This window comes from Motacilla alba, chromosome 7, assembly GCF_015832195.1.
Source record: "Motacilla alba alba isolate MOTALB_02 chromosome 7, Motacilla_alba_V1.0_pri, whole genome shotgun sequence".
Classification (NCBI taxonomy): Eukaryota; Metazoa; Chordata; class Aves; order Passeriformes; family Motacillidae; genus Motacilla; species Motacilla alba.
In genome coordinates this window covers 15,562,170-15,589,559 of record NC_052022.1, presented here as the reverse complement: position 1 = coordinate 15,589,559, position 27,390 = coordinate 15,562,170, and the positions used below count along the sequence as shown (strand labels likewise).

General features: G+C 50.5%; 1 protein-coding gene across 1 annotated transcript; it reads right to left on the bottom strand.

Moving 5' to 3' along the window:
- Window positions 1-425: 425 nt before the first annotated feature.
- Window positions 426-27,286, bottom strand: TTLL4 (tubulin tyrosine ligase like 4). Its single transcript, XM_038143166.1, has 19 exons — window positions 27,156-27,286; window positions 19,029-20,292; window positions 18,236-18,345; window positions 17,747-17,810; window positions 15,860-15,984; window positions 15,358-15,468; window positions 14,355-14,431; window positions 13,519-13,713; window positions 13,353-13,435; window positions 12,135-12,263; window positions 11,407-11,529; window positions 9,300-9,398; window positions 8,606-8,740; window positions 7,739-7,876; window positions 5,790-5,892; window positions 5,026-5,236; window positions 2,734-2,804; window positions 2,073-2,140; window positions 426-1,290 (listed from the first exon to the last, which is right to left on the bottom strand). Exons 2-19 carry the CDS (start codon window positions 20,234-20,236, stop codon window positions 1,149-1,151), a joined length of 3,192 nt encoding a protein of 1,063 aa, XP_037999094.1. The 5' UTR covers window positions 20,237-20,292; window positions 27,156-27,286; the 3' UTR covers window positions 426-1,148.
- Window positions 27,287-27,390: the final 104 nt, after the last annotated feature.

Below are 27,390 nucleotides of genomic sequence, written 5' to 3'. Positions count from 1 at the left end.
CAGACCCAGGGCCCACACATCAGCACCTTCTCTGGGCCCCAAGAACCTGCCCATGCACCAGCATTCACCTACCATACTGGGGGGACAGAACCCTGAACCAGCAAGGGCCAGCTCTGGGTACACAACCCTTCCTACCTCTCTTGTAAGGTTGGACTGAACTGTTCCTCTTGATTAATGATGCACAGGATGGTCCCTAAGACATAAGGAAGACTCCAGACCAAAGCAGTTATGCTGGGAGCTGCTTTTCCATGCAGGGAGGTATGTTTACCTGCCACAGGGCAGCAAGAATTACCCCAAGCTCTGGGAAGGAGAGGGAAGTGGGATGGTAACACAAACCCTCCCTGTATCAGAGCCTAGTGAACCATGGGAAGTGGTGAGCTTCCCACCAGACACAAAGAAGTCAGGGAAAGGAAGGCAGATGAGAACCGGTTGAGTGTTAAAATTTAATAGAAATCCTTGAGAAACAAAGGGAAAATACAGAGCAGACCCAAGAGAAGAGCACTAGCCTGCAGTCCATGCACACATGCTGCAGGAGCCTTGAGAAGGATGCTCCCTCCCCAGCAGCCCCACTGCCCCCACAACAAACTGGAGCCACACTGGTACCCATGGTCTCTCTGGAGCTGCAATGTGCAAGCCTGAGGTTTCCTGCAGGGCCTGTTGGTGGGGGAGGGCAGGATGTTGGCACAGACATTCAGAAAGGATAAAACTGGGCAGTTTTACTCTCTCCCAGGCATGAGGACTGGGGACTTATCTCCAGGGGCCAGGCTGCAGCAGGGCAAGAGCAGGCTCAGCTGCCAGCAGCTCAGGACACAGACACAAGCGAGCAAGGGCTCGGCCTGTGCTGACTGGGGACTAGAAGGGCAGGCTCAGCCAGCTCCTACACAGCAAAGAAACCACCATGTCAGGCTTTTAGAACAGTCTAGGGCAAAGGCCAGATAGCCTCACTTCCTCAAGCTTTGCCACTTGTTTTAGAAAATGAAGTCACACAGGTTTCCTCTTTGCCCAGGAAAGCATCTCTCTCTACAAGCAGCCCCAAATTAAGGGTGCAGTGCGAAGGGCTCCCACAGTCCTTGCTCTACAGAGCCAGCTCCTGTCTCTTCCTTTGAGGTAGGTTGATGTGTCCCCAGGGAGGGACGGTGGCTGCTTGGTCACATCACCAGGGCAGTGTCAGAGAGGCAGCCAGCAGGTCTCTGGTTGGCTCCATCAGTGCACTTGTTGAGAGGTAAGCTCTGAGTAGGGCTGGGCTCCAGGCATCTTGTGAGATCCTCACCAGGTGAAGGGAGGCATGCACTGCAACAAAAAGGAGACCCTGAGCTTCTTAGGGACAGTGAGAAAGGACCAAAAGGACCATGGTGCAATAATCGTCTGCTGTATCATGACACATGGACTCAGAGATAGGGCTGCCAGGCCCTAGTCCATCTCCCATTCCAGGCAGTGCCACTGACCCCAGCAGGTATCCCAGTATCAGTGGGACTGCAGGGTCACAGCTTAGTCTCCCTGTCTGGGTGTAAACCCAACTCCACCCTGGCCTCAGCACAGGAACAGTGATGACCTTTCTCTTACAACCAGAGACCAGGGGTGTGCCTCCCCTTCCCTTTGTCTCACCCAGACAAACTCCAGTCCTCCACCTCTGCAGGAAGCTGTCAGCAGCCCAGCTTTGCTTGAGGAAGCTGGGAGAGTGCAACAGACCTGGAGACTTCCCTATTCCCCCAGCCAGTGCTGCAGCTGAGAGCCTCTGCTCACTGTTAACCACATCAGTGTCCACAGAAGTGATAAAAGTTCCACTGCGGGGAATATCTTGTCAGCATGTTCTGATCATGACAGCTCCAAGCATCACCTAATCTGGCTGCTCTGAGCTTCACTCCCATCCAAGCTGGATGTACAGTGCCAAGGAGACATGCCCAGTTGCACAGACATCATGCCAGCTCCATCTGTTGGCTCCTCAGAGAGCAGAGGCTTCAGAGCCTGCAAACCAATCTGCTCCTCTCCCCTTAATAAAGCTGCTTTTTGGGCTGCCAGTTTTCTACCAGGACACCAGTCCAAAAGCCACATCACAGGCAGTGCAAACTCACCCCAGTTTGCTGAAGCCATTTGATTGAATGCTACTCTTCTGGAGGAAGAACGACTTTGGCAATGACCACTGTGGAAGGAGAGGAAGACAACAGAATGGCTATTTAAGTGATGGCAAAAATCCCTCAAGCCTGCTGTGCTTTGCCACAGGCTGCCCTGGAGAGCTTCAGCTAGAGCTGCCTCACTGCTGCGCATTGTCACTGCCACCAGACTGTTCCCAGAATAGCAAACAGAGCAATCTTTGCTCTCTGCTTAATGAATCCCTCTGCTGAAAGTGGGAGTAGAGCATCTCGAGGTCAAGAGTGGGTTTTTTTCAGAGTAGCCTTCTGCTGTAAGGCACAGGAGTGACAGACACAGACAACTCCCTCACAGAGAGGAACAGTGGTCAGGATAGGTGCCAAGTATGCAGGGCTGTGCCCAGTGCACCCAAGGATATTCAGATGCAAAATACTTGCAGATCTGATATACTGTTCATGACTTCATGTTTGTGGGAAATAGGGCAGCATGGGTTTTTCCAGACTCCTGGAGGCCTTGGCAAAGAGGGAAGAAGGCAAACAGGTAAGACAGGAGCCAGAGGAAGCAGAACAAGCAGGATCTCTACACAACTCTGTGCAGGTAAACAATCAATCATTCTCTGCCTGCCTTACCCACAGTTATACGCACCATTTGGGCCAAATCCATCCCTGCCCCAGTGTGGTACCCTTTGACACAGCAGTTCTTCAGTAGCTCCAGACCTGGGAAGTGACAGAAGACAATAAATGAGAACGAACAGCCAGGTTTACAAAGAGTTAAGCCTTCCCAGCTGAGGGCATGCAAATATGCTGCACTGACCACATAGAACATGCTATGCAATAACTACTTGAACACGTGCCTGAGCGCCAGCAAACACGGGGTAAACCAAGGGCGTTCACCCTTTGTACGAGCAAACATCAGTGCGTGGGCTGCTGCAGTGCTTGCCTTCCTCCCAGGGAGCCAAGACATTCCTTGCAGCAGGCTCAGCGAAACAGGAAAACTGGGGCAACACAGGATTTGCCGAATTAGACCAGATTGGCTGTCCCCCTGAGCCCAGTGCCTGCCAACAACAGTACCTGATTTGGGCTGCACCGGTTAAAGTTCCCACTGTGCAAATGTAGAGCAGCTTTGCTGTCATCAACCCCTTTCCCAGAGGAGGGCAGCTCAGGCAACCTCCTCCTTGCACAGCACTGATCAGCTGCAGCATCCCAGTGCATCATCTCCACCCTACAGAGATCCATCCAGAGCTCCAGATGGGCCGAGACTTCATCCCTGACAGAGGGGAAGACTGGCACAAGCCGAGATCATCGCTGGTATGACTGGAAGGGACCAATCCTCTCACCACACACAAGACATGGTGCTCCAGAACACAGCAAGGTCATTTTGAAGCAGAGCCATGTGTTCAACTGCACTGAACAGGCTCCACTTTCTCCAGGGCTTCCTGCTAGCTGTCCCCACTACAGCCAAGCACCCTGCTTTTTGGCCAACCCAAAAATATTGAGAAATCCAGGACTACTCCCATCCTGTTTTCTTAGCAGAAGGCTAGGGTGACTTGAGGATTAAGAACCAGCAGAGCAATGGCTAGTCCACTGATGCTGTCCAGCTGGCATTACTGTAGTTTTCTATAAGACAGCAGGAGAAATCCTTGCTGTCCAAAGCTTGTTCCTTGGTGACCTTTCAGCAAGCCCCAGAACCTTGTAAAAAACCTCCACATGTTGGGGGCCAAGGGGAGCAGGGCGGCTCAGATGCCTTGTCCTGAGTCTGTGCACCAGCCTGGGCTTTGCATCTTGCTGGCTAGGGAAAGAGGAGTGCTGCATGGAACACAGGGGAACAGGAAGGGGATAGGGGAGGGTGAGCTCTGCTCAGAGGTAAAGAGCAGTGATGGGATAGAGGAAATCTGCTCGCCTGACTTCTTTGGGGAAGCTGGAGCACTGAACCAGGACCCTTGCCTGAGCAGCAAAGTTCAGGGCAGCACTTCAGTGAGGACGATGACAGAATCTTTCTTCCAGTTGATAGAAGATCATCCAGCAAAGATATTAGCAAGGCAAAGGATGACACATGCTGACAACACAGCCAGAGAAGGCTATGATGTTACCATCTCTCCGTGAAAGACTGTTACTGACCCCTTTGATACTTGCTTTAACACCAGGGAAAAGTGACAAAAGCATTTTTCTTCTTTCTCTCCTTGATAGCCAGGTGAGGAGCACACATACAGTCACTGCAGTGGAGGGCCAGCTCCTCCAGAAGCCTCTCCATCTAGATCAGATATTGGATGGAAAGCCCTCAGCCACAGTCTGTTTTTATTTTCTGTAACCCTTCATGCTAGACCTCACTGACTCTCTCCCTCAAACAGTTTATACTGCTGCCCTGATAGAGGCAACCCTGGGTGAGAAGGAATTGGTACAGCCCAGCTATGCCTCATTAAAGGATAGTGTTTTTTATTAAAATACAGTATTGTGTCCTGAAAGGATGGAAATGTTAGCTAGATTTCTAGTGTTCAGGAAAAATTTCCATTTGTACGCTGACTGTTTTTCATCAATTAGAAAGCTGCAGGAGACCAGGGAACAGGCCCAATTTTTCCTTCACAGATCACTTGTCAGGAGCAAAACCCAGCAAATCCAGCTGTTTCTCCATCAAAAGAGAGCAGAGAAACACAGTAAGAGGCCAAAGCTACAGGATGAAGGCAAAATCCCAGTCTGCTTCATACCCAGGGCAAGTAGAAGTGCTGGTGCTGTGCGTACCAGAACAGTCATCACCTCTCATCAAGTCAGAATAAGCTCTTTGTGATATTTGAAGCAGTCTGGGAAGGTAACACATTTCCTGGGGGTTAGTATGCAGGCAGGCAGCTCCCCCTCAACATGCATAGCTCACAAGTCTCCCACGACTGCTGGCAAGCAGCCTGCCTGAGTCAGGTGGCTGTGCCAGGCTTTGCAGGGCAGTTACCTTTGTGTCTATTCAAGTAGTATTTGAGTTCCCACTGGGTCACCAGGATGTTAAAGTAACGAGGCTGCTCGAAGAAGCGCAGGTACCGCATGGAGATGTGGCTGGGGAACACCCGCTCGAACTGCCCGCGCCGGGAATACTCATCCTCTGTCTCCACCAGGATGCGAACGTCATCTGGAGTCAGGATGTCCAAGACAGAAGAATAAAAATCCTGCAGACAAGAGCAACGCAAGGTCAGGGAGAAGTATCTCTCAAGCAGAGGTCTCCATGTGTCTGAGATCTTTGGGACAAAGGCCACGTGGAAGCTGTGGAAGGAATCTAGGCTCAATGGTGGCACCAGCGCTGCACAGAACTGAAGAGAACACCAATTCTGCAGCCCAGCCTCTCTTAAATACACTAGCAGGAGGCACACAAGGCCAGTGGCCCTACTAACCCAGCACAGGGGTCAGCTGGCAAAGGCTGTAAGAGCTGCACAGACACATAAGGAGGAGCAGGCAGTGCTCAGACTCTGTTTGGGGACTGGTGGGTAATGGGCCCTTCAGCACACATCTATTTTAATGTACAGATGAGTCAGTGAGACTGTGGCTTAAGCAAACCCAGTTTATATCTGACCAGCTGTCTTGTAACCTGCTGGAGCCCAAGTGCACCCCATCATCTGGCTGATGCTAGAGAAGAGCACAATCTGGAGAGGGACAGACATGTAGGACTGGCTGGGACATGGGCTTGGCATGGTGCTGCAAGTAACAGAGGAGGCTGTTTTGTACCTGGTCAGGTATCTTCTGCATCAAGTAATAGGCCTTCTTCATCTTCTCTGCTCTCAAATGCTCAGATATTGGCTTGGACTTCTCCTTCAAAGCACTGCCCAGACTGAGGACACAAGAGAGACAATAGGGCATTTAAGTGGGGAAGACAAAGTCCTGTCATGGCAGAGCTGCTCCCAGCAACTTCTGACAGAGTAATGACACCCTCATGAAAATGACATGGAGGAGAGAACACTGTCTCCAAGGATTTCACTAGTTCTGAGATCAGTGATGGATCCATGGCCTTGTGCATCAGCACAGAACCTGGGGAGGATGTGGGCAGGGAAACTGGGAGGATTCTGCCAGCCCCTCACTAAGGCATTTCAGTGTTCCTTCACCCAAAAGGTGAGCCATCACCTCACGCTCACATAGGATGCAAAAGGGCCAAAGACACACCATGATGTGATTCACAGCACATGAAGCCTGGTGGGATCTCATGTTTACATCCCACTTGGAACACAGCTTCCTAACTGCAAGCACAGGGATGGAGGTGCAAGTACCCATTACTGGTACAATATAAGGAAGAAGAGAATTCTTAGATCAAAAACTTCCTCTGGCAATATCAAAGTACTCTCAGGACTCAAATTCAGCCACTTGCCATGGGAAGTCCTGGCCTTTTGTACTATCTGACCAGCAACCATCCATTCTAAGCACCAACTGAACCATTTGGGGATGCCAGAATCTGGGAGATACTTGTTGAAAACCTTTTAACCCATCTATCAACAATTTTTTTTTTTTTTTTTTTTTTTCTGCTGCTGCAAAACTTATTAGTTGTGTGCAGATCCAAACAGGGAGAGCAGAACCTTGAGTCTGTGCCGCATGGTGCTTGGGGAACATGCAGATCTACTGGAATTCTGCCCATAAGCAAAAAAAACCCCTTCATATGCTTCCCAGGGCAGGAAATACAGTTAAACAAGCTTGCCTCTGGATGCAAGAAATCTGGTAATGCATCATCTGAACCATGTTAAGGATCCACTTAATCCCCTGCAGGTCTTTCTGAGGACACCTGCCCTTCAGCACTTCCACTGGAAGTGGCACACCAGCATGTGATCAAAGCACTGCAGACGAGCTGGTGAGAGCTCCCCATCTGGAACAGACCCATGTTCCAATCTTCTCCACTGAAGGCACAGGGCACTCAGAGGGCAAGAGTCCCATCTTCTGGCATGCCCACACATCAATGCATGCTGGTGCTTAACCCAGCAAGCTGATCCTTCAGTGATATATGGCCAGTGGCTACTCTGCTGCAGGGAACAGACTGGTTTCCTTCCAGCCATCAGGTTTGAAACCAGGATAAGCCCTAGCTGTGGTGAAACACAGAAGTATTAGGGGCCCGGCTGGGTAGACACCCAGGAATTAACATTCTGCAAAAAACAGCCATGTTAGCTGCGAAGTAAGACTGCGCACACCTCCACCCATAGGTTGGCAGCATGTGACACCTGCAGTCCTGCCTAAAGAACTCATCACGCCAGTATTTGCAAAATAACAGGTGCTCCTCTTGCTCCAGGCAGCAGCATGTCAGTTCTGGTAAGTCAGAGGGTAAGTGGATCCAGCCCCAACAGAGCCAGCCAGTCCTCCAAGCAAACAGAGAGGCAGTGAAACTTAGCATCACATTAGTTCTGGCAGGGGGAAGAACAAGAGAGCATGACTTGACTAACTGCAGAGCAAGCACAAACTATGTTGGCCTCACTTCCAAATATGGACCTTCAGAGAGGGCATAAATCCTTCTGCACTGAAGAGGCCACAGGAACCAGATACTCAGGCAAGGAGGCAAGCTCTTTGGGCCCATAGCTGAACCACCAGCAAGCACAGGCTCTCAACAGCTAGGAGCCAGCACTTGTTGGGCTCCAAGCAGCCCCCCCAGATGAAATCCCTCAAGAAAAAAGCCTGCTTCTCTGACAGAGAAGGGGGATAACCTGTAGGTAGAGCCACTTCTTGTCTGTGTCCTTGAAGCCACACTGTCCGTGCTGGGCAGAACAAAACCAGCGAGGTTGAGGAGGTCCCGAATCATCTGGCCCTTGATGCTCACATCCAGTGGGGAATTGGAGTGGAGGCTGCAGAGAGGAAGCATCACAGCAGCCTGAGTGCTAGAATAGAGGTGTTGAGCCCCATGGCCCCAAGATCAATCTCTGGTTTATCACTGACTGGGACACAAACACCAGCCTGTCCCTTGCTTCGTGAAACCAGCTGCAAGACACTGAGAGAAAAAATCCTGGCAATAGCGCATTAAAGGGGGGGTTTCCTATCAGAAATAGGTAATTTTTCCATCTCTTCCCAAGTTTGCTAGAAATAGGCAAATCCATCCCCAGAGCCCCGTGTACATGGCTCTGTGTACAGCTCATGCCCACCCACTCTGACAGACAGGAGGGGCCGTGCTCAGTTACACTGCAGCTCCCAGCCCTGCCTGCACAGCCGACACCACAAGGCCGGATGCGGTCAGGAAGTAAAGAACGGTGCACGAGGCAGTGGAACTGCTGACTGCTTCTGCCCACGCAGAGAAATCTCTGCCATCACCCATTCTGTACAAGACACATCCCTCTTTGCCTTCCTTTTTTAACATACTCTTCCCTGGCTCTAGCTGGAGCATGCCCAGAAAAGCTTTCTGAACTGCAGAAAGGGAGGCTTCACAGACAGGGAGGGCTTTGATTCCTGCGATCGGGAAAGGGAGGCTTCAAAGCCCCTGATCTTTCAGCACAGGCTACAGGGGACATTGCGAGCCAAACTCACTTTGTAGTAAAAGAAAGGCCATTATCTACTCTGCTGTGGCTCAGAATATGCTTTACCTTGGGGAAATGTTGACTTCTAAAATCCAGGGCTTAAGGTTTTCATCCAGCATGATATCAAACCCAAACAGCTCGTGGCAACAATACGGCCGGCGCACGTACATCTTCACCAGGCTGTTCACGTAGGGCTCAGAACTGCAAGCCAAGAAAAAAAATGCTTGTTTCCGACAGTCAGACAGACAGCAGAGCTCTGGCTGTTTGCAGCACGTGTTGACAGTTCTGGAAGTGTAATGCAGCCACGTTCTGCAGGAGCAGGTGGGCTGAGGGACCAAGACAGGCCTGTGCGTTGCTGCTGCCTCACCACATATGGATGCAGCACTGCATCTTGAGCGTCCCTGCTGTGTCAGGTAGCATCCACCTCTGAATACAAGATTTATCCTGCACCAGGGACCATTCTCTCAGGCTTCCAGGCAGATCAGGATAGCGGGTGGCAAGCTGAGCAATTTTGGGTACACTGCACCTTCCTGGCCTTCAGGCAGGTTATGGAAATGTAAGATCTATTTACCCACTGCAGCTACTGTAGCAGGAGCATAAGTAACAGGATGAAAGGAGGGATCTGCAGAGAAATACCAAGCCAACAGCAGTGATACCATTTCAGTTAAGAGCAAAAGGACCAGGCTGAGAAGGGACTGGACAGTCAAAAGGGCCAAGGTCCACCTCACAGACACACAGAGCAAGGGGTGCCAAGACTCACGCAATGATGGTTTTGATAACGATGTCCTTAATCTTCTCCCAGATGGCCTCACTATTAACTCCTTTCTGGGTCAGGTAACTCCAGAGAGCTTTGAGTGCCCTGTGAGAGAGAAAGCAAAAGAGGTAGCTCTGTGGATTTTTGAAGGAATTTTGAATGAGTTAGAGATAAGATTTCTGAGTTGTTTTAGAGGATGTGGTTTATTTTTTTATCTTCTACATAGGTAGGAAGGGTGAGTTTGGTTCACATCTTTTACTGTATGGTTCAGAAGGTCAAAAGACCCCTACTTACAAGATCTTTTAAGGATTTATTGACTAATAAAACACTGCTAACAAGGATATTTATGTTTTTGACCTAATTTTTAAATATTTTGTCTTATGGACTCATGTTACAATGTAAGCTTTCTTAGCCAATCATGTTGTGACACACAAATTTACAGTAAACTCTAAAACTCTAAATTTTCTTCCACTTAGTTTAACATGTCTCTGTTTCAAGTTATAAATCTACATTCTCGCTTCTAGCACTTAAGTTAGGAAGCTTTTGCCAAGGTCTCAGATCAAATCCTGTGTTTAATTTTAGGCTTTGGCTTACAGGCCCAAAGATCTCAGAATTCCTTGCATTTTGGATTCCAGCATGTAGCCCCTTGCTGCTGGTGGTGAAAGCAACAGAGGGGAACCCTGACAGTGCTCTTCCCTGGCTTGGCAATCCTCCTGACATCCTCAAACCTCTCAGTTCCTAGTTGCTGCTCTCCCCAGCCTGGCCCCTGGTTTTGAAGGCCCAAGCTACTAGGAACATGAGTCTGTCATAGACTTCTCTCAGCACAGTCCCAAATTAGCACATGAGCAAGGTAAGTCAGGCCCAGATCTTCTCTTCCCTCCCCCTCCATGTCCTCAGCAAACCTCCCCTTCCTGCAGGCCTTCCCCCGCAGCACTGCAAAGCAGCTCAGCAGGAATCCAACAAGACCCCAAAATGTTTTAGCTAAAGCCACTTCACTGAGGCTTCAGGGATGAAATGAATTTATGAAAAATGTGGTAACAAGATGGTATGGGGGAGCATCTATGCTTTTACAGGAGTTTCCCACACCACACTGAGTGCTGCAAGCTACTCTGACACTGAGCCAAGGATGCTGAGATATTTCTCAAGTGAGACCATGTGGCTAATGGCCAGGAATCCAAAGGTCACGCTTCCTGCACACAAGATGGAGTGGATTACAGCCACGATTATCTTTAACATAGGAGCAGCCAGCATTGACTTGCATGCAAGTATGGGAAACCCACACAATCCCACCTACACACAATTGCAACTGCTGAGAGGCAGCAGACCCTGCTAAAAGTCCCAGTGGAGGAAGAGACCACTGTGGAGCAGGTCCAGGTCTAAGTGATCTGGCCACAGCCAAACATCTTCTGCAACTCTCTTTGAAGTGCAGTAGCCCTGCCCAGGCTGAGAATTGAGAACTCAATCCTGCACTATTTTTAAAAGGGTTCAAACACCACCATGGAATCAGAGACAAGTTCCTGGGGCTTGCATCCATTCACCCATGGGACAGCAAGGAATGGGAACTCCTGCAAAGTTGCAGCCTTCCTCCCAAAGGCCTAGAAACAGCACCACTGCTCCTATTCCCACTGAGTAGCACATAAATTAACAGTTCTGAACCAGAGCAGTCTCCTTCTCTGCCTCCACAGCAAAGTCAAGAATGAGATGGGCAGAAGCTCCCATCTAGCCATTTAAGCATCACCCATTCAATATCTAACAAAAACCAATCAGATTCTGCTTTAACCACATCCCATCACCCCCATTACCCCCACAACAGGGGAAGGGGATGAATGAGCAGGGATAAGTGCAGTGTTGGAAGCAGGGAATGGCACAAACACAGGCAGGATGAACAGTACTTACAGGTCAAGCAGTTGTGGACAGGATGAGTCACAAGCCAGGGAGACCATCCAGATTCCAGTGACACTAACTCATGCTAAAATCACTCTGTTCTTCCACTTTCCCAAGTGGGAGCATATGATACAGTAGGCAAGTTCAAGTTTTGGGTAAGAATACTGAAAAAAGTCTGACTTAATGGGAAATAGAAAGAGCTGCCTTGTACCCTAAAAGCTGCACCTACCATTTGTGTCCCTGACAAGCAGTCTCATCCAAGTTGGATTTGTACTCTGTGTTCTTCTTGTTCACACTGTAGTTGGTCAAGTGCATGAACTTGTTGCTGAGGCTCTCCATTGAAGAGGAATACCTGGAGAAGGCAAGAGGAACACAAGCTGCCTGAGACTGAAGTCCCCAGGTCCACGAGGCAGGCACAGACTTTGTTCTCATCTCAGACCACTCTCAGCCATCCACCAGCCCTGCTGCCTGCAGCTCTCTGTCCCCACAGCCCCAGAGCTAATGGAACAGAACATGAGACAGAATACGCTGCCTTGGGACAGTGGCATGCAATCCCACCCTCACAGCATATCCTCAAGAAATAAAAGCCAGAGTATCAGTGAGCAGAAGCACTGATGGAACTGCAACAGCCTGAGACAATACAATGAATACTGGAAGAAATGTCTCAGTTTCTGGTGTGCCAGCTTTTATGCAGAATGAAGCGCAGATGATGTGTTTCAAGAACTGCTTTACACTGAGCTATCTTTCATGGGAAGGTTGGATACAGGCAGCATCCTCTCAGATTCCCTTTCAACAGTCACCTGCAGCGACCTCGTGTGTTTCCACACTGCCTCTTAAGCAAGGAAGATACAGCTTTAAGCATCACCCTTACAGGGCTTGACTCCCTCCTGCCCCAGCCAAGGCAGGTACCACAGCCACAGGTGCCTGGGCACCAAGGCAGCCCCCAGCACAACCTACTTGCAGCTGGCAAAGCGAACCAATCCATCCTTGAACAGGTAGACCCTGAGGGGATCATAGCAAGTGACATAAACATAGATCCTCAGGTCAAACTTCTTCCCGCCAATGAGGTAGGGTTTGTGCAGATATCTGCAGAGGGAAGTAAGCACATAAGGGTTAGCATTTTCATATGCAGGAACATCTCTAACCCCCAGTTCAGAAGCCCTGACAAAAGAAGGGATCAATGCAGAAGCCTTTTTGCACAGCATTTCCGAGTTAATCACATCACAGACAAAATGAGAGAAAGAGCAGCTCTCCCATTCACGAGGAGCTCCTGCAGCACATAAGCAGTGTTTCCTTCTGCTCAGTTCCATTTTGAAGACATTTTCCTCAGTTTTAAGGCACAGTAGCTTTTCCACACCCACAACGCTGATCACAATTTTCAAGAACATCTCAGACATGCAGTACACCACAGATGGTTTTGTACAGTAAGCAGAAACAGTTGGGTATTTTAATCCAACTCATTTAATTATTCATCTCAGAGCTTCATGATTTTCCATAGGAAAGTTTATCTCTTTGCATGGAAAGCAGACAGGGAGAACTAACAAGCAAACACAACAGCTCCCTGTCTACCAAACACTGGAGTTCTCCTGCTCTCACAAGAATCTTCCCAGAAAGCAACCTCAAATCAAGATGAACTATTCCACTTTTCTGCAGAAGGGGAAGGAGATTGAGAACTCCATTATTTCAAGAAAATCCTTTGCATCTACATGCACTGAGGCTCTTACTGAACCATTCTAACTTGGATAAGAACAAATCTTTGACAACTGCCACCTCTTCCCTGGGACTTCTCTTCCCACTGTGTTCGTGTGAACTGGATAAGGTTTGTTTGTCTCCAAATATGCCAAACCCCAGAGTACAGAGCAGTGAGAGCTGGATCACAGCAGAGCTGAAGCTGTCCACCTGCCAGACAGAAGCTCCAGAAAGCTCCTGAAACCAAGTTGTGTCTGAGACCTCAAATATCTGCACAAAGATAGCAGCACTCCAGTAAGCCCAGCTGCAGCTGATAGAGCCAAACTTCCAGCAGCAGGAGAACCAGGCAGTCTCCAGAGAAATCTCCAGATGCAAATCAGGTACTTTTGCTTTGCCACATACTGGTAGGGGCCCAGAATTGGCCAGAGATACAAGACACTAAGAGGTCCCAGGCTGTGTGTCAACCTTGGTTTTATATTCACTCACCTCTGTACTAGCAGTGGTCTCCTTTTGGGGAGCTGGCTCCATTTGTGGATGACCTGGATACCAATGCCCCTTGCTGATGCTGGCTGCAAAACACAAACAAGAAAGGATCAGATCTTCTCCCTGCACCTACAAAAAGACAGAGGATTGAGTTCTGCTTTACACCTACTGGTTTCACAATCCATTTCTGTCGGCTAGCTCCTTCCTCCCATGCTTTCCTGAGTAATTTGATGTCCTGGGGCAGGATGAAGGATTGAGGGAAGAAATTAAACTCCTTTTTCCCACAGCGAGCCTGCATCTTTAACAGGTTGCGCCACAGACGGTCCTTCCTTCCAATTTGAAATGAACCGGGGAAGTGGTTTAGCTGGAAAGGAACACAGATGCTATGAGATCTCTCTGCATCCCCAACTTCTTGCTCACCCCTTCCTGCTCCCTTGGCAGAGGATACGTCCTTTGTGAATACAGTGCAGGGTAACAGTCTTTGCTCCCCTCCCAAGATTGCACCCAAACTGATTCCACCTATTCCTGAAGCTTTGCAGGGACAAACCACCTCATTTAGAGCATCGCAGCTCCTCAGAACAGGCCTGTATGTGTGACACATACCAAACCTTTGGTCCCTCACAGGTTCTCAAGCCATGAGCTACACCTGACTCTTCTGTGACCAGAGTAAGGTACATGCCACTGCACTGGCAGTGAGGGCATTGTCCCTACCCCTCAGTTCTGCCAGAAGGAGGACTGCATTGCTTTAAGCAGCAATGACTGAATTTAGAGAAGCTCACAGATAAACACAATTTGGCTACAGCCTCAGTCTGTACAACTGTCACCCTCACAGCAGAGATGGTAATCCAGTTATGCCTGTCTCTGGGACTCCTCTCCCAATTCTGGAAGGGATACTACAGGGACAGCTTGCACAACAAACACCTGGCCCTGAGGAGAAGGGCACCCAAATTGCTTCCAACACACTCTCCATGCACATGAGGGAGGTCAGCAAAAAACAGCCCCTACCTTTTGGTGCTCCCTGATAGCTTTGAAGCCAGGCGATTTCATGTGGTGGCCCCAGCAACCCAGCCAGTCACTGCTTTCTGCAGGAAAAACAGAAAAGTCCATGACTGAGTACCCTGCCACCCATAACGCCCTCTCAACCCACAGCACCCCATCTCCTTGGGCTAGCAGAAGCATGCCAGGCATGCTGCACAGCTATAGCACAAAGCACTCATACTCGCTACTGCAAAGCTGCCAAAGCAAGAGCTGAGCAGCATCCAGTTAACCAAGTGGGTCATATCGTTGCAAATACGACTGGTTGCAAAGACCTGAAGAGGTACAGGGTCAAAGGAATGCCTTTAATTCCCCAGCATTCTGACTTCTCTGCATTACAGCTGGCAAATAAAGCAGTTGGCTAATGAATGCTGTGCTGCTGAGGGACAGGTAGGCACGCCATAACTCCTTAGGACTTCCTCTGCCCTCCATGTCTCATTATAGCCCCAAAATAGAATGTGCAGAGGTCTTCTGATACATGCAGGAGTCCAATAAATACTTCCAGGAGATCACATTCCAGAGTATGGATCACAGCTGCAAATGCTTAGTGCTTCTCCAATACATCTCTCCAGTGACAAGATTCCCAACCCTGAGAACTCTGGCTATGGTCACAGTAGATGCCTTCCACTTCACAACATGGGGACAAGGAGCAGCAGCGCTGGGCCTGGCACTATATGAGGGTCAGCCTACTCAGAGTGGCAAGCCAGAGCAAACCTGCCTCACATCTGACTCAGTTCCTGACAGCCCAGGAGCAAGCCCTTGTAGACTGTGCCAGCAACAAGCCAAGAGACAGATCAGGCCCTGCTGGGACCCACAGATCTTGGATACTGCAGGTCAGACAGGCAAAAACCTGAACCCACCATCCTGCAGTGCCAAGCCTGTATTGCTTCTGCTCTGTTCTTTGCAGGCATGCTGCCTTCTAGTGTCCAGGCGCTGGAGGCAAGGAAGGACACAATGCTGCCTCCCAACTTACTTTTGCTAACTCTGAAGTGGGACCTGCCAATGGTTTGCTTCACTATGTTAGGCGTGACTCTGCACATTTTCCATCGCAGCAGCTTCCTCTGCTCCCAAGGCAGCTTTTCCACTAGGAAGGCAAAAAGTTAAAGACTGAAGGAAAACAAACACAATACTTGGATTTACTACAGCTGCAAAATTCTTATGGTTTGCTGCACAGACACCAGGCCTGTAGATGAGGGTGCATAGCTCTCTTTGCAAAACTGTCATGGAGCAGAAGACTCCACAGCGGGGGGAGATCCAGGACATTGGAACATTTAGTGGCAGCCTGAGTCATGCTCCAGACAATGGAAGTAACAGTTTACTGCAGTCATTTGGATCGCACAGCAGTGCTGGGTGTCATCATGGGAAGGGTTAAGGACAGCCACTGCCAGCCAGCTCCAGGCTGTGTGCTGGCACCACTTGCTCCCTAATAATGGGCTGGCCACTCTCACCTTGTGCAACAGCAGACCCTGGCTCACCTGTCTCATCCCGAGTACTGAAGTAGATAGTTGGAGGCACATTAGGGAATAAACTGCAGACAAGAGCTGGTTTGAGCACTTTGTCTTGAGCCTCAGAAGGCTGGGCCAGGCACTCGATGCAATTCCTAAGAAAGATGAAGCAGTAGGCAGCTGGCTAAAAGTGAAAAGTAACAAAGGAAAAGGGAAGCCGGAAGGAGCCTTAATCTGGGTATCAGGAATTTGCACCATCACTGCAATGTGGCGCAAGCAGAGGGCACTAAGGTCAGTAACTCAGTCTGCAGCAATGAGGGGGTGAGTCTGCAATGAATGCACATGCCAAGTACCCACTGTGGAGTTTCTGATTTTCTGGGGCAAGGAGTGGAGTCTTTTACATGACAAACTCTATAACCTAGTCCAAGGGAACAAGGGATGGAGATTGTAATACATATTATTTAACTGTTGCAACCCTCATGGTTTTGCTGTGTTGCAGGGAAGAGGGATGGAGTTTTATCCACTATATGTACACCTTACCAGAGCAATCCAATAAAGAACAAAGAGCAGCAAAAGAAAAGGAACTAGAACACAATATTGCCAATCCCTCAGGCCACCCCTTGCCTCCTTGGTTTGTTGGGGTTGGTTTTTTTTCAGTACTGAAATCAATAATTAAAAGTTTATTAATTGGCAAAGGATTATATTGGTTAACATTCTTTGGCACAAAACTGGTTTTGCCCACACAAACTGAAGGCAGGAGATAGCTGCAAAGGTGTCAAGGCCAGGCTTGGCACACAGCCTGCACAAAGAAGTGGTGAACACCCCTCCCTCCTTGCTGAAAGAGGCATTTAGCCAAGCACTGCTTCTCCCCATCTGCCCCAAAGGCCAACCAGACACATCCTGCCAGAAACAGCTGCTGGGCCAGTTTACATCACCTCTGCAGGACTTTCACAACCATGTGTGCACACCCAGAGCCCTGCAGCACCCTAAGGCTCAACACTTGCTCACAGAAAGCCTTGCTCGTCTCCCAGATTAGTGATTACATGATGGGAAGCAGCAAGTTGTCAGGCAGACAGTAAAGCCTGAGGCAGCCCTGGTGCAAGACCAGCTCCCACTGCTGGATGGGCAAAAACAGGTCCAACAAAGGTCAGCCAGGAGTCATGAAGGCAGGCCTCAGACGACCAATGGCTGACCAGTGCTCCCCAGACAAAGATTCTCCCAAAAGTTAAAGAAAAACCCAGGCTCTAGACTTGTTTCTAGGATGCTATGCTGAGACACAAAACTCCCAAGGAGATTTTGCAGTCTCTGGCCCAGGACACCTGCACTCTGCTTCATCTGCTGGGCAATGACACTGCAAGAGCACAATTTAATCCAGTAAACCTAACTCAGCAACTGTCAGTGCCAATGAAATTAAGACCCCTGTTTTGCTGCAGTGGATGCACGCTTAGCACTTTACAGACTGCTGCCTGTAGCAAGAAAGTAGTTCTAGTCTGCAGGGTAGCAAGGAAACCTGCTCTGGCTGGGACATCTGTTCCTATCTTCACTCCTTTACCCCACATGCTACCATCTCCTCTGTCCCCATGGAGGACAAAGATGACAGAATCACAGAATATGCTGATTTTGAAGGGACCCACAAGGATCATTGAGTCCAGCTACCCACCCTGCCCAGCACCATTCCCAAGAGTCACACCATGTGCCCAAGAGCATTGTCCAAACGGTTCCTGAACTCTGTCAGGCTTGGAGCTGTGGTCACTTCCTAGGAAGCTGTTCCAGCACCCAGCCACACTCTGGGTGAAGAACCTTTTCCTAATATCCAACCTAAACCTCCCCTGACACAACTTCAGGCCATTCCCTCAGGTCCTGTGACAAGTCTAGGAAAAATACACCAAGTTCAGTGCACTGTTTACAGCTACTAACCTGGATGCAGGAGTCACGGAGCTGCTGGACAACACATCAGCATCAGAGGAAGCATCCGAGTCACCTGCAGGGGGAAATAAACTCAAGTTTTGTCTCCATGAGGACTGAATGCACAGAGTTAGGGAGAGAAGAGAGGAAATAAATGCTGCAGGAGACAGAACCTTCCAGCTACCCAAAATCCTTGGATCCTGGCTTTTGCCCACCAACTGGGGTCGTAAAAGCAGGGAAGGGAGCAGAGCTAACAGCCCTGCACTGAGACAAGATGGGTAAGTTCTGAAGAAGGACAGTGGTGAGCCCTAGCTTGCCCCCGGAAGGAACCCATGCAGTTCCTCCTTGCTGTTACATCACTTTTGGGTTCAGTACATCCTGATATGGCAGCAAGAATGTAAGACAGGAGGGCAGCTGTGCTGACCCCCAGCTCCCAGACAGCTCTTGCACTCCCCACATTGAGACATGGAGCACAGCCCTCCCTGGGGTACCAGTACTCACTGTCCTCAAACTCCTCTTGACTGCAGCTCTCATCCAGACCATCAGGAAGATCTTCCTCTGCTTCATTCTGGGGATGGCTTGGCTCCAGCAGTGACTTCTCAGCAGTAGCACTGGGACAAAGGACATCACATCAAAAGGAATGGCACATGCTTTCTGGGGCCAAAAACCCAGAAGCCCATGAGGCAGCATGAGATAATGTGGGCAGAGGAATGAGGGCACTGCCCTCTCCAGTGCTGATGTACAAGCACTCATCCCAAGCTAGCAAGATGGAGAGGCCCCAGACCACACTGAGAAGGAACAGGTTCCAGATTACCTAGAAAGAGGAGGAAAAATGACACCCTCTCCCAGCAGGAGAGCAGGAGCTTCGTGTCCTCACACCCTCTCTATCCTGTATTAGCTCTGTGTTCTTTCATGAACTCATGTCTCTGACTAGGAAGGCCTGGTTCAACAGCAGGTTTTATTCAACATACGTGCAGAGCTTTCCACTGCAGGCAGGGCCCCCCAGCTGAGGAGAACAAACTAGAAATTCCACACAGTAATTCTATGCTGTGGTTGAAGGAGAAAATGGAACAGCTTGGAGCCATCCCAAGTGCCTGAGTCGAGCTGGGGGTTGCAGGAAGGTGCCCCACCCACTAGGATGCTGCAGTTGGGTTTTGCTCATGGACACAGCCCATGGTTATTCTTACGGCCACTTCGTACTGCCCACAGCACATCCTCTCCCAACACACACAGACACAACGGCCAGCCTGGCACATCCTGCTGCAGCCTCCCTCCTCCTCCTGCCTCTACTCACTTAAGCTTTCCTGAAACCACGGCCTGGGCCCGTTTCTCTTCTTCCTCCAGATGGATGGTGGACACCTGTGCTGCCACTTCAGAGATGGCAGCAAAGTGCAGAGACTCTGTTCTTGCCAGGTGGTCCCCGGCACACAGAGGGCTCAGCACACCCACGGGACGGCAGCCGGTGCTGCAGTTGGGAGCGCCGGCACGCGAGGCCAAGGGACGGACACTGATCCGCTCAGCGCGGGCAACGGCATCACAGGTGGCAGTAAGGCTCGAGTTACTGTTAAGGCGATGGGTCCCCAGCTCCAAGTTCAGGGGAGCAATGGTTTCTTTCTGGGTGATCTGCACTCTGGCATGCTGCCTCCTCCTGCTGCTCTGATTGGACAGGCTGCCCACACTCATAAAGCCAGAACTTTCGACTTGGCACCCAAAGCCTCTGCATGTGGCAGCCTGACTAGGTGGCTGCTGCACAGCCTTCAAGAGGCTCTTCTCCGGTTCCTTCTCTTTTGAGGTGTGAGGTCTCCCCTTAGCATCCTGCAACGAGCACTGATCCTTCCTGAGGATCGCACTGCTTGGCACAGGGGTATGGGTGGAGATTTTGTTTTGCTCTGACATAACGTTGCTGTTTGTCACTGCCCTGTCGATCAGGCTGCTAGGGAAGCTGTCTCTATTATCCCCGGAGCGGGACCATGAAGTAGCAGGAAAACTCCGGGTGTTTTCCACCTTTTTTATCTTCAGTGACTGCAGAAAAGGCACTTTAGCACTGCTTGACCGTAGGAAGGAGTTGTTATTGAGCACTGGTCTACAGGAGCTGGCAGCCTGCTGACCTGAGCTGAGGGCAGAGCCTTCGACCCCAGTTCCAGAGCGCTCCTCTGCCAGCAGGCAGGGCTCCATCAGCAGGGAAGACATCACCCTTCCCGTGGCAGAGCCAGAGCCTGGAGGGCTTTGGAGGCTGTCTTCAGTGGGCTGTGCGTGGCATAGTGATGGTGAGCACAAGAAGCAGGACTGCTGCAGAGGGATCCCTGAGGGCAGCAGGATGCGATCCTGGAAAGCACTCGCATATCTCTTCTCTAAATTCCAGACGGGTTTCGCCTGCTGCTGAGCGAGGCGCCAGGGCCAGCACGGCTGAGATCTCTCTGCCGGAAGGCTGCCTGACTCCAGCCCAATGCTCCTCTGCTGTTTGGGGCCCACATTAGCATGGTCTGGTCCTGCAGACGCCATGTAGAGCCATAGCACTTGAGGTTCAGTCAGTCATCTACAGCAGCATCTTTGCTGGCCTGAAACAAAAGGATAGCATGAAAGACACTGTTGTCCTGTCAGGGCACAGAACCCAGCCTAATGCCACATGAGGAAAGCAGGGTGAGCTGTTTTTCCTGCAGGATGAAAACCACATCTCCCATTTACTGAGCTCACCAAGTCTCTGGAGACCAAGTCAAAGAATGGCTGGCATCTCACATGAAACCAGAGGATGCAAAGAACAATGTAAAGAGAGCCATCTGCAGGAAAGCTTGTACCCTGCAAACACACGGGGGTGCCTGACTACCAGCCAGGGCCATGGGGTAGCAGCTCCAGCACAGTCACCCTGTCTGCAACAAGAGGCTGCCTGCCTGGGACCTACATGGCAGCTGGAGCTCACTCCTACAGCTCTGTGTCTCCAACATCAGCCTCCTGACTCTGCCACAAATGCCAAAACATCTGCTTATTTTTTCTCCCTGCTCCTTAAAGCTTCAGCTCAGTACATTACACAACTAGATGAGAACCTCAGCCCTTGCTTTTAAAAGGAACATGTTTCTCACTCTTGTAGAAAAGCTTAGTGAGGGCTAAAGGCTTCCTATAGAGCTCAGGACTGAGAAGGCAGCAAGAACCAAATGCAGTGCTCTTCTAACATCAACACCTCTGTTTCCAGCAGAGATTGGAGGTACTGTGCACAGAGATCTCTCCCCACTGCCATCCTTCAGAAAAGTCTCCTGCAAGGACCAAACTGGCAGACCACAGAACTGTAGATATAAGTGTCCTGAATCTTCTTAGAATGAACTATTGCACCATACCTGCAACATCCTCTTGCCTGAGGAGAAGGGAAAAGAGAAAACAAACCACTAGCCAGTTACTGCTTTAACACATGCCTGGAGGGCCCCTGGATACAGCTGTGATAGGAATTTGTATTCCAAGCAGGCTGGCTGGTTCTTCCACCTTCCAGCTCTCACATGCTTGCATGTTAAAAAAAAAAAAAAAGGTATAAAAAGAAGGATAAGCAGTGCATCAACCATCACACTCTTCCTTTTCTTGCCATACACATATACACTCCTTTCTCACCTGAAAGACAAGCCTCAGATGCAGCAGTTATAGCGTAGCTTGGAGACCCTGAAGCTGCTCTGTAGCACGATCACAGCAGCTCACACCACCACAGGGCTGGGTCAGACAGCCCTACACCTGCCAGACCTTCTCAACCTGTGAATCAGTTCCAGACTCCAGCACATACCAGGTCAGCAGCATCTCAGCCAGAGGATGTAGGAGATGGAACATCCCATGCAGGATCCCATAGGAGCTATACATCCTCAAGGAGAGCTGCTACCCTGTGAAGCTCTGCAAGGAAATATGGAAAGTGCCGAGTCCATACCACACCCATGGGGCTGCATTGCTTGTTAGTGCTTGTACAGTCAAACTGAGAACTCCTGATGAGGACAGGGCACCTGCATCCCAGTGGGAGCTGCAACCCAGTGAGGTTCCAAACCCCAGGGAAGAGAATCCCACAAGTGAGATGTACAACACTATTCCACTGCTACCCAATCTGCCCCCAGCAGCAAACCTGGCTGTGTTGTGACATTCACAGCGATTAGCACAGAGCGAAGAAGCTGTGGCTCAGATGCCATCACCTGCCCAGCTCAAATTTCCACCAGTAAACAAGGGAGCGGAGCTTGGCTTGCACAGGCTGCCCCCCACAGCTCACAAGCACACTCGGACCACAAAGTGACCCTAGCAAACCAGTGAACATAGGTGTTAAAGAGCAAATTAAAATCCAAGGAGAATGAAAGTGTTCCTGCCTAGAGGGTCTGTCACTGTGGCATCACCACCTGCACTGCCAGTTTGGCAATCACCTGCACTCTCACCCGGCTGTGAATGACCTTGTAAAACCAGCCTGAAGTGAAAGCCATCTGTACCTCATCTCCACCCGGCTTTACAGCTATCAGTGGATCATCTTGCTGTAAAAATAAAAGTGATGTGGTCTAATGAAGCTGTAACAAGGGCTGTGAATCTTACAGTCAGCTTATACACAGGTGTGAAAATGCCAGCAGAAGTCCTGTGTGACCCTGATCTGGAGTAAGTGACAACGGTAGCACAGATGTGACTGACACAGACACGGGGGTGCTGCTGACAGCTGTGGCTGCCAGGGTGGAGGTCTGGGCATGGCACAGCCTTAGCTAACACTGCCTGGAACCCAGCCCCACAGTGGCAGACAAAGATGTGCTGAGCTTGCCCCGCTCCAGAACACTTTTGCCATGGAGTTGCAGAAGCACCTGGGCCAGCACAGGGGAGGGGTGTGCAGGAAGCAGCGGCTGCAGAGGAAAGCTGCAGGGCCTTTAGCACAGCTTTCAGGTAAGGCCTAGGCTGGCCAACAGCTAGTCACCATCACTGTTTCCCTGTGGAGACACAGAAGCTCAGAGATAGGGACAGGGGGGGCAGGAAGGATGAAAGGAAGATGCCCTCACAGGGGGCAGGTCAGGATGCATCCAGACTGATAGCACCAGTCCGTGCTGCCTGTCCTTCCCCCCCATTCACACCTCCTGCATGCCAGCACAGCCAACTCTAATGTCCACCTGAAAACTCTCTCCCATCCTTACTGCAAGGACAGCTTGACAAAGCTTGAGCATCCAGGAGACCTGATGGAGATGGAGGGAGGTGCCTTCACGTGCCAGGCTGTGGTCACAACAGGACAGCAGCTGCCACATCTCTGTAGCTCTGGGTAGGAATGTCACCTGCCCCAGGGTAAAGCCCCAGGGTAAATCCCTGCTGGTAACCAGTTTTCCCTTTATGTTTAATTCAGCTGGAGTTTTGGGATGGAAAAAGGTCACAGCTTGAGGCAATCCCTAGTTCTGCCAACCCAACTCTATGAGAAAGGAGCTGGAGTCTGTTCTGCATCTCACAATGGCAATAAAATAACACTCTTGAAATTTTACTGTAGAAACATGAGCTAGGAAAAGCCCTGGGTGAACTGGCCAGGCTGGAATTCAAACCCAACCAAGTAATTAATGGATTTTGGCTTGGACTTATTGACACACAATACAGAGGCCAAAGCTGTCACTGTTGGAGTGACTGTACAGCTGCACTTGCTTACAATTATTCTGCCAGCACCTTTAATTGCCACACAGCTTGCTCGCAAGTGTTGAGACGTCAGCTGGAGCACTGCCACAGCCTGTACAAATGCGACACCACTAGAGCACAGGGCCAACATGCACTCCAGCCTCTGCACACCCCAGTATGCAGCAGTCAAAATCCTTTCTTCCAGCCTGAGCCCCACTGCAGCATGTGTTCCTCTAATGACAGCGTGGCAGCTCCTCACAGTCCTCTTCCAAACAGGAAAGGACAAGACCTCAAGAGCCCGGGTGTGCACATCATCCCACTGTTAGAAGACTTTGGCGGTGGAGGTTATTTTAAGTGCAGCTTGGTGACACACTTAAAATAACAAGAGCTTGTAAATGTATGCACTGCAAGCTGACCTGATAATGTGCTGTCAGCCACACACAGCCTAAAATCACAAGGAAAAGAGATTAGACAACTGCAATTGCTATTGTTTTCTATGCCATTGCAGGGTGCATTTTCTGTTCTGTTTTTTATTATTAAAAAGGATAACATCTTTTTCTAAACAAGACCTGAGTTTACACCAAGTTACTCACTCGCAGCTCTGGGACTTTTGATTAAAGCTTGAACAAGCAAGTTAACAACAATGCAAAAAAAACAGGTTTTAAAACAAATATACATTTAAAAATAAGGGTTTGTATGCCTTCAAAAATTTAAAACTTTGAACAAGATCACAACATTGATCTGAAACCAACTGGGTGCCTAAAAGTGCTCCAACAGCTCATAGCTAGGTACAAACTTGTGTTTCAACAGCATGGAAACAGCCCTCCCTCCCCTACATCGGCCCCAAGAAACTAGTGGCCTCAAGGGCAGTCACACACCAAGCCAAAGCACCTGAGGCCACCAGCAAGTTCAAGCTGAAGAGCAGAGGGCGTTGCTGGCCACAATTTGTCCAAGAGCTCAGAGGCAGCTTGGCCACTGCAGAAATGCTGTTGGGTACATCAGCCTGGTGTGCTGCCTTGCCACACAGTTAAGCATCACTGTTCCCTCTCAGCTTCATTACCATCCTTGCAGAACCACATTTTGTGTGCAAATCCAGAGGATGACAACCAATTTCTGTCCCAATCAAGATGTCAAGTTTTTACGTGGCCACTCAGGTAAAAAAAAAAAAAAAAAAAAAAAACCAAAACAAAAAAAACCAAACAAAAAACCCAAAACAAACAAACAAACAAACAAAACCAGTGAGAAATCAACCTCTGTGAGGATGCATCAGCAAATTCCACCTGCATCCCAGGATTACATTTGTGCCAGGGTTGGTCATTTCCATTCATCAGCTGTGGTGCTGAACTCCACTCCACACTGAATAGAGGGAGTATGAGGAGTGTATGCCTGCCTGAAACGACCTTTTACCTGAGCAGAGCACTGCCCTGCAAGAGAAACAGAGCAGCTCAGGTGTGTGCTCCTGTTCCCAAGGTAGAGGCAGACCTCAGGGACAGCAGGATGCTGGAGCAAGCCATGGGAGAGCTGCAATCCAGCCTCCACCTCACCCTGCACTGCAGCAAATGCCTCCCTCCATGCACACACAGAGGGCTGGGGATTGAAGGCTCATGTGCTTGACTCCACAAAGGACTTTCCCACCACTCTAAGGGCATTGAAGCACAGTTGCCAGAGGAGGTGAGGAACTCTGGCACAAGAGGCAGAAAATCCAGGGCTATAGTGTCCACCAAGGACACTTCAAATAAAGGGCTGGCTCAGTGCTCAGCTCGGGAGGGCTGACCTGGCTGTCACCAGACAGTGCAGGGGCCACAGCAAAGGGCAGAGCATGGAGTTCCTGTTGCTGTCAAAGCATATCAACTTTTCTCCCTGGCAGACTCCCCAGCCCCTGTAGCAGATGCAGTGCACGGTGACAGCAGACCATGCAGCTCTGTTTCCCCAGCAGTGAAGCTGGTAAGTGCCTGCCCTTGCTCCCACCCGATCTGTACTTTTTCATCACATGGGCAACAGAAGCAGTTGTACTGCAGCATAAACAAGAGCAGAGAAACAAGTCTGGGTTAAAAGCAACAAGCTAAATCATGAGGTGTTTAACAGCCTTTCATCAAGGAGGTCTACAGCCCATTCCTGAATGGGCTGAAGATCCGAACTGAAGGGACAGCATTTTCAATTGAGCCTCACGATGGGAGAAAAGAGAATTACATGGCAAGACCTGGGAAGAGTTTGGCCACCAGTGTCGGATCTGAGGGCAGTCAGCACAGCTCCATCTGATCTTAGGCAGACCAGCCATTAACAGAAAAATAAATGTGGAGGATTTGGAGAGAGTGAAACAAGTATAAAATATCAACACACAGCAAGGACACAAGAACTACCCAATTAGTTCAAAACACATAATTTCTTAGTCCACCTTTTGTTCTTGATACTTTTTACTGAAACATAGCTGCAATCGGAATAAAAGGTTCCCAGATCTGTCCTTCAGTATGTGCTGAGGACTCTTCCATGTCCTGACAGGGCTGGGAAAAATTCTTCTGAAGCCACTGCACAACCCTTACTCCATACAGCAATCTCTCAGGGCTCAGGAGAGGAGAAGAAACAGAGACTCAAGGTGAGAAGCTGCCAAATACTCCCAGACTCGATGCATGGCAGGAACTTGGGAAATGTCAGGGAGTGGCACCCAGCCAGGCTGGTACAGCAGCCAAAGCCCCCAACCTGTGTTATTGATCTGACATCTCCACGCAGGTGCTGTTATGCGGGGATGGTGACATTTGTCCCCTCAGCTCCTCCTGGAAATGCGATCCCTGCTGTGCTGAGAAGGACCCCTCGACTGAGGTGTGGGAGGGGGCAATTGTCATCAACCAACTTTACCTAACACAAAACAACTGCAGCAAGAGAGTAACAAAAGGACAGACAAATGCTACTATCTGCTGGATACAAACAGTAAGAATTGTGGAAATATTACTCTATAAAACTACAATAAGGCAAACAATCGATTGTAAATTCCCCCAAACTATCCAGGAGTCACTAGATGTCATCTGCCCATTCCGTGAGGAGAACACCACAATAAGAAAGACAAGCCTCAGGGGGTCACATAGGCAGGGTTTCGATGTGTAACTGTGGGACTGAACTCTGCCTCCCAGGAGCCATCCACAGCCCAGCTGCACAGGAGGCTGGCACACAGGGCTTCTCCACACCTTCACTCCTCACTCCCTGACCAAACCCTGGAGGCATTCAGGAAGTACTCGGGCCTTGTCTCAACTCAGCTCTGCCTTTCATCTTTCAGACTCAACGGCTCCTTTTTACAACACGAGAGCAGCCAAGCCAAGACCCCAATGAAAGGATGGACAGCCAAGATGCCCCAGCACCACACCTGGGCCTGGTCGATCACAGCTCCATCCCAATACGCCAAGTACCGTTGGAGAGGCTCCCTGGGGCCGTGGGTGGCTGGGGAGCCAGCCCTCCCTCCCTGCCGCTCGCCCGGGGAACACGCTGTGTGTCTCATTTCTCCAAGTGAAAGACTTTGACGCCCAAGGTGCTACCAGGATGCTCTATCCTGGCGCCGGAGCGCCGCCCAGGCCGCCAACCCCAGCATGTCTCGCCCCAGAGCGCCCCCGAGCCGCCCCCCAGCCCCACGGGGTCACGGGGCAGCACCGTGGCGAGCCCCGCGGGGAGGCCCGGGCGGGAGCGAGGTGCCTCCTCGGGGCCCGGGCACGGCTGTGGGGCGGAGGGGCCGAGGAGGCAGCGGGGGGACGACAAGGGCCCTACGCCCCAGCGGGGGAACTCTGAGGGTGCAACCCAGGCAGACACACGGGGAGCAAAGCCCCGCTGCCCGGGACGGCAAGGCCGCCATACTCACCGCCCGCCGGACCCGCCGCCGCCGTTACCATGGGGAGCCGGCGGGCCCACGTGACTACAGCTCCCGGCAGCCACCGCGCCGGGGGCTGCACTGCCCCCTGGCGGCGCGGCGGGGCGCGGCGGCGGCGCGGGCACGGCTCGGCAGCCGTCGGGGGACGCGCGGCTACGGAGGGAACGGGCGCTTTTTCCAGGGCCCGCTTCCCGCGGGGGGCACCCCGGGTAAAGACGGCCGGGTA

Excerpts from the sequence above, each read along its gene's own strand:
- TTLL4 (XM_038143166.1), bottom strand. The coding sequence starts at position 20,236 with ATGGCGTCTGCAGGACCAGACCATGCTAATGTGGGCCCCAAACAGCAG. Across the intron at positions 11,530-12,134 it reads GTTCGCTTTGCCAGCTGCAA|GTATTCCTCTTCAATGGAGA; the intron begins GTAGGTTGTGCT and ends TGCCTTCTCCAG. Across the intron at positions 8,741-9,299 it reads GTTATCAAAACCATCATTGC|TTCTGAGCCCTACGTGAACA; the intron begins GTGAGTCTTGGC and ends CTTGGCTTGCAG.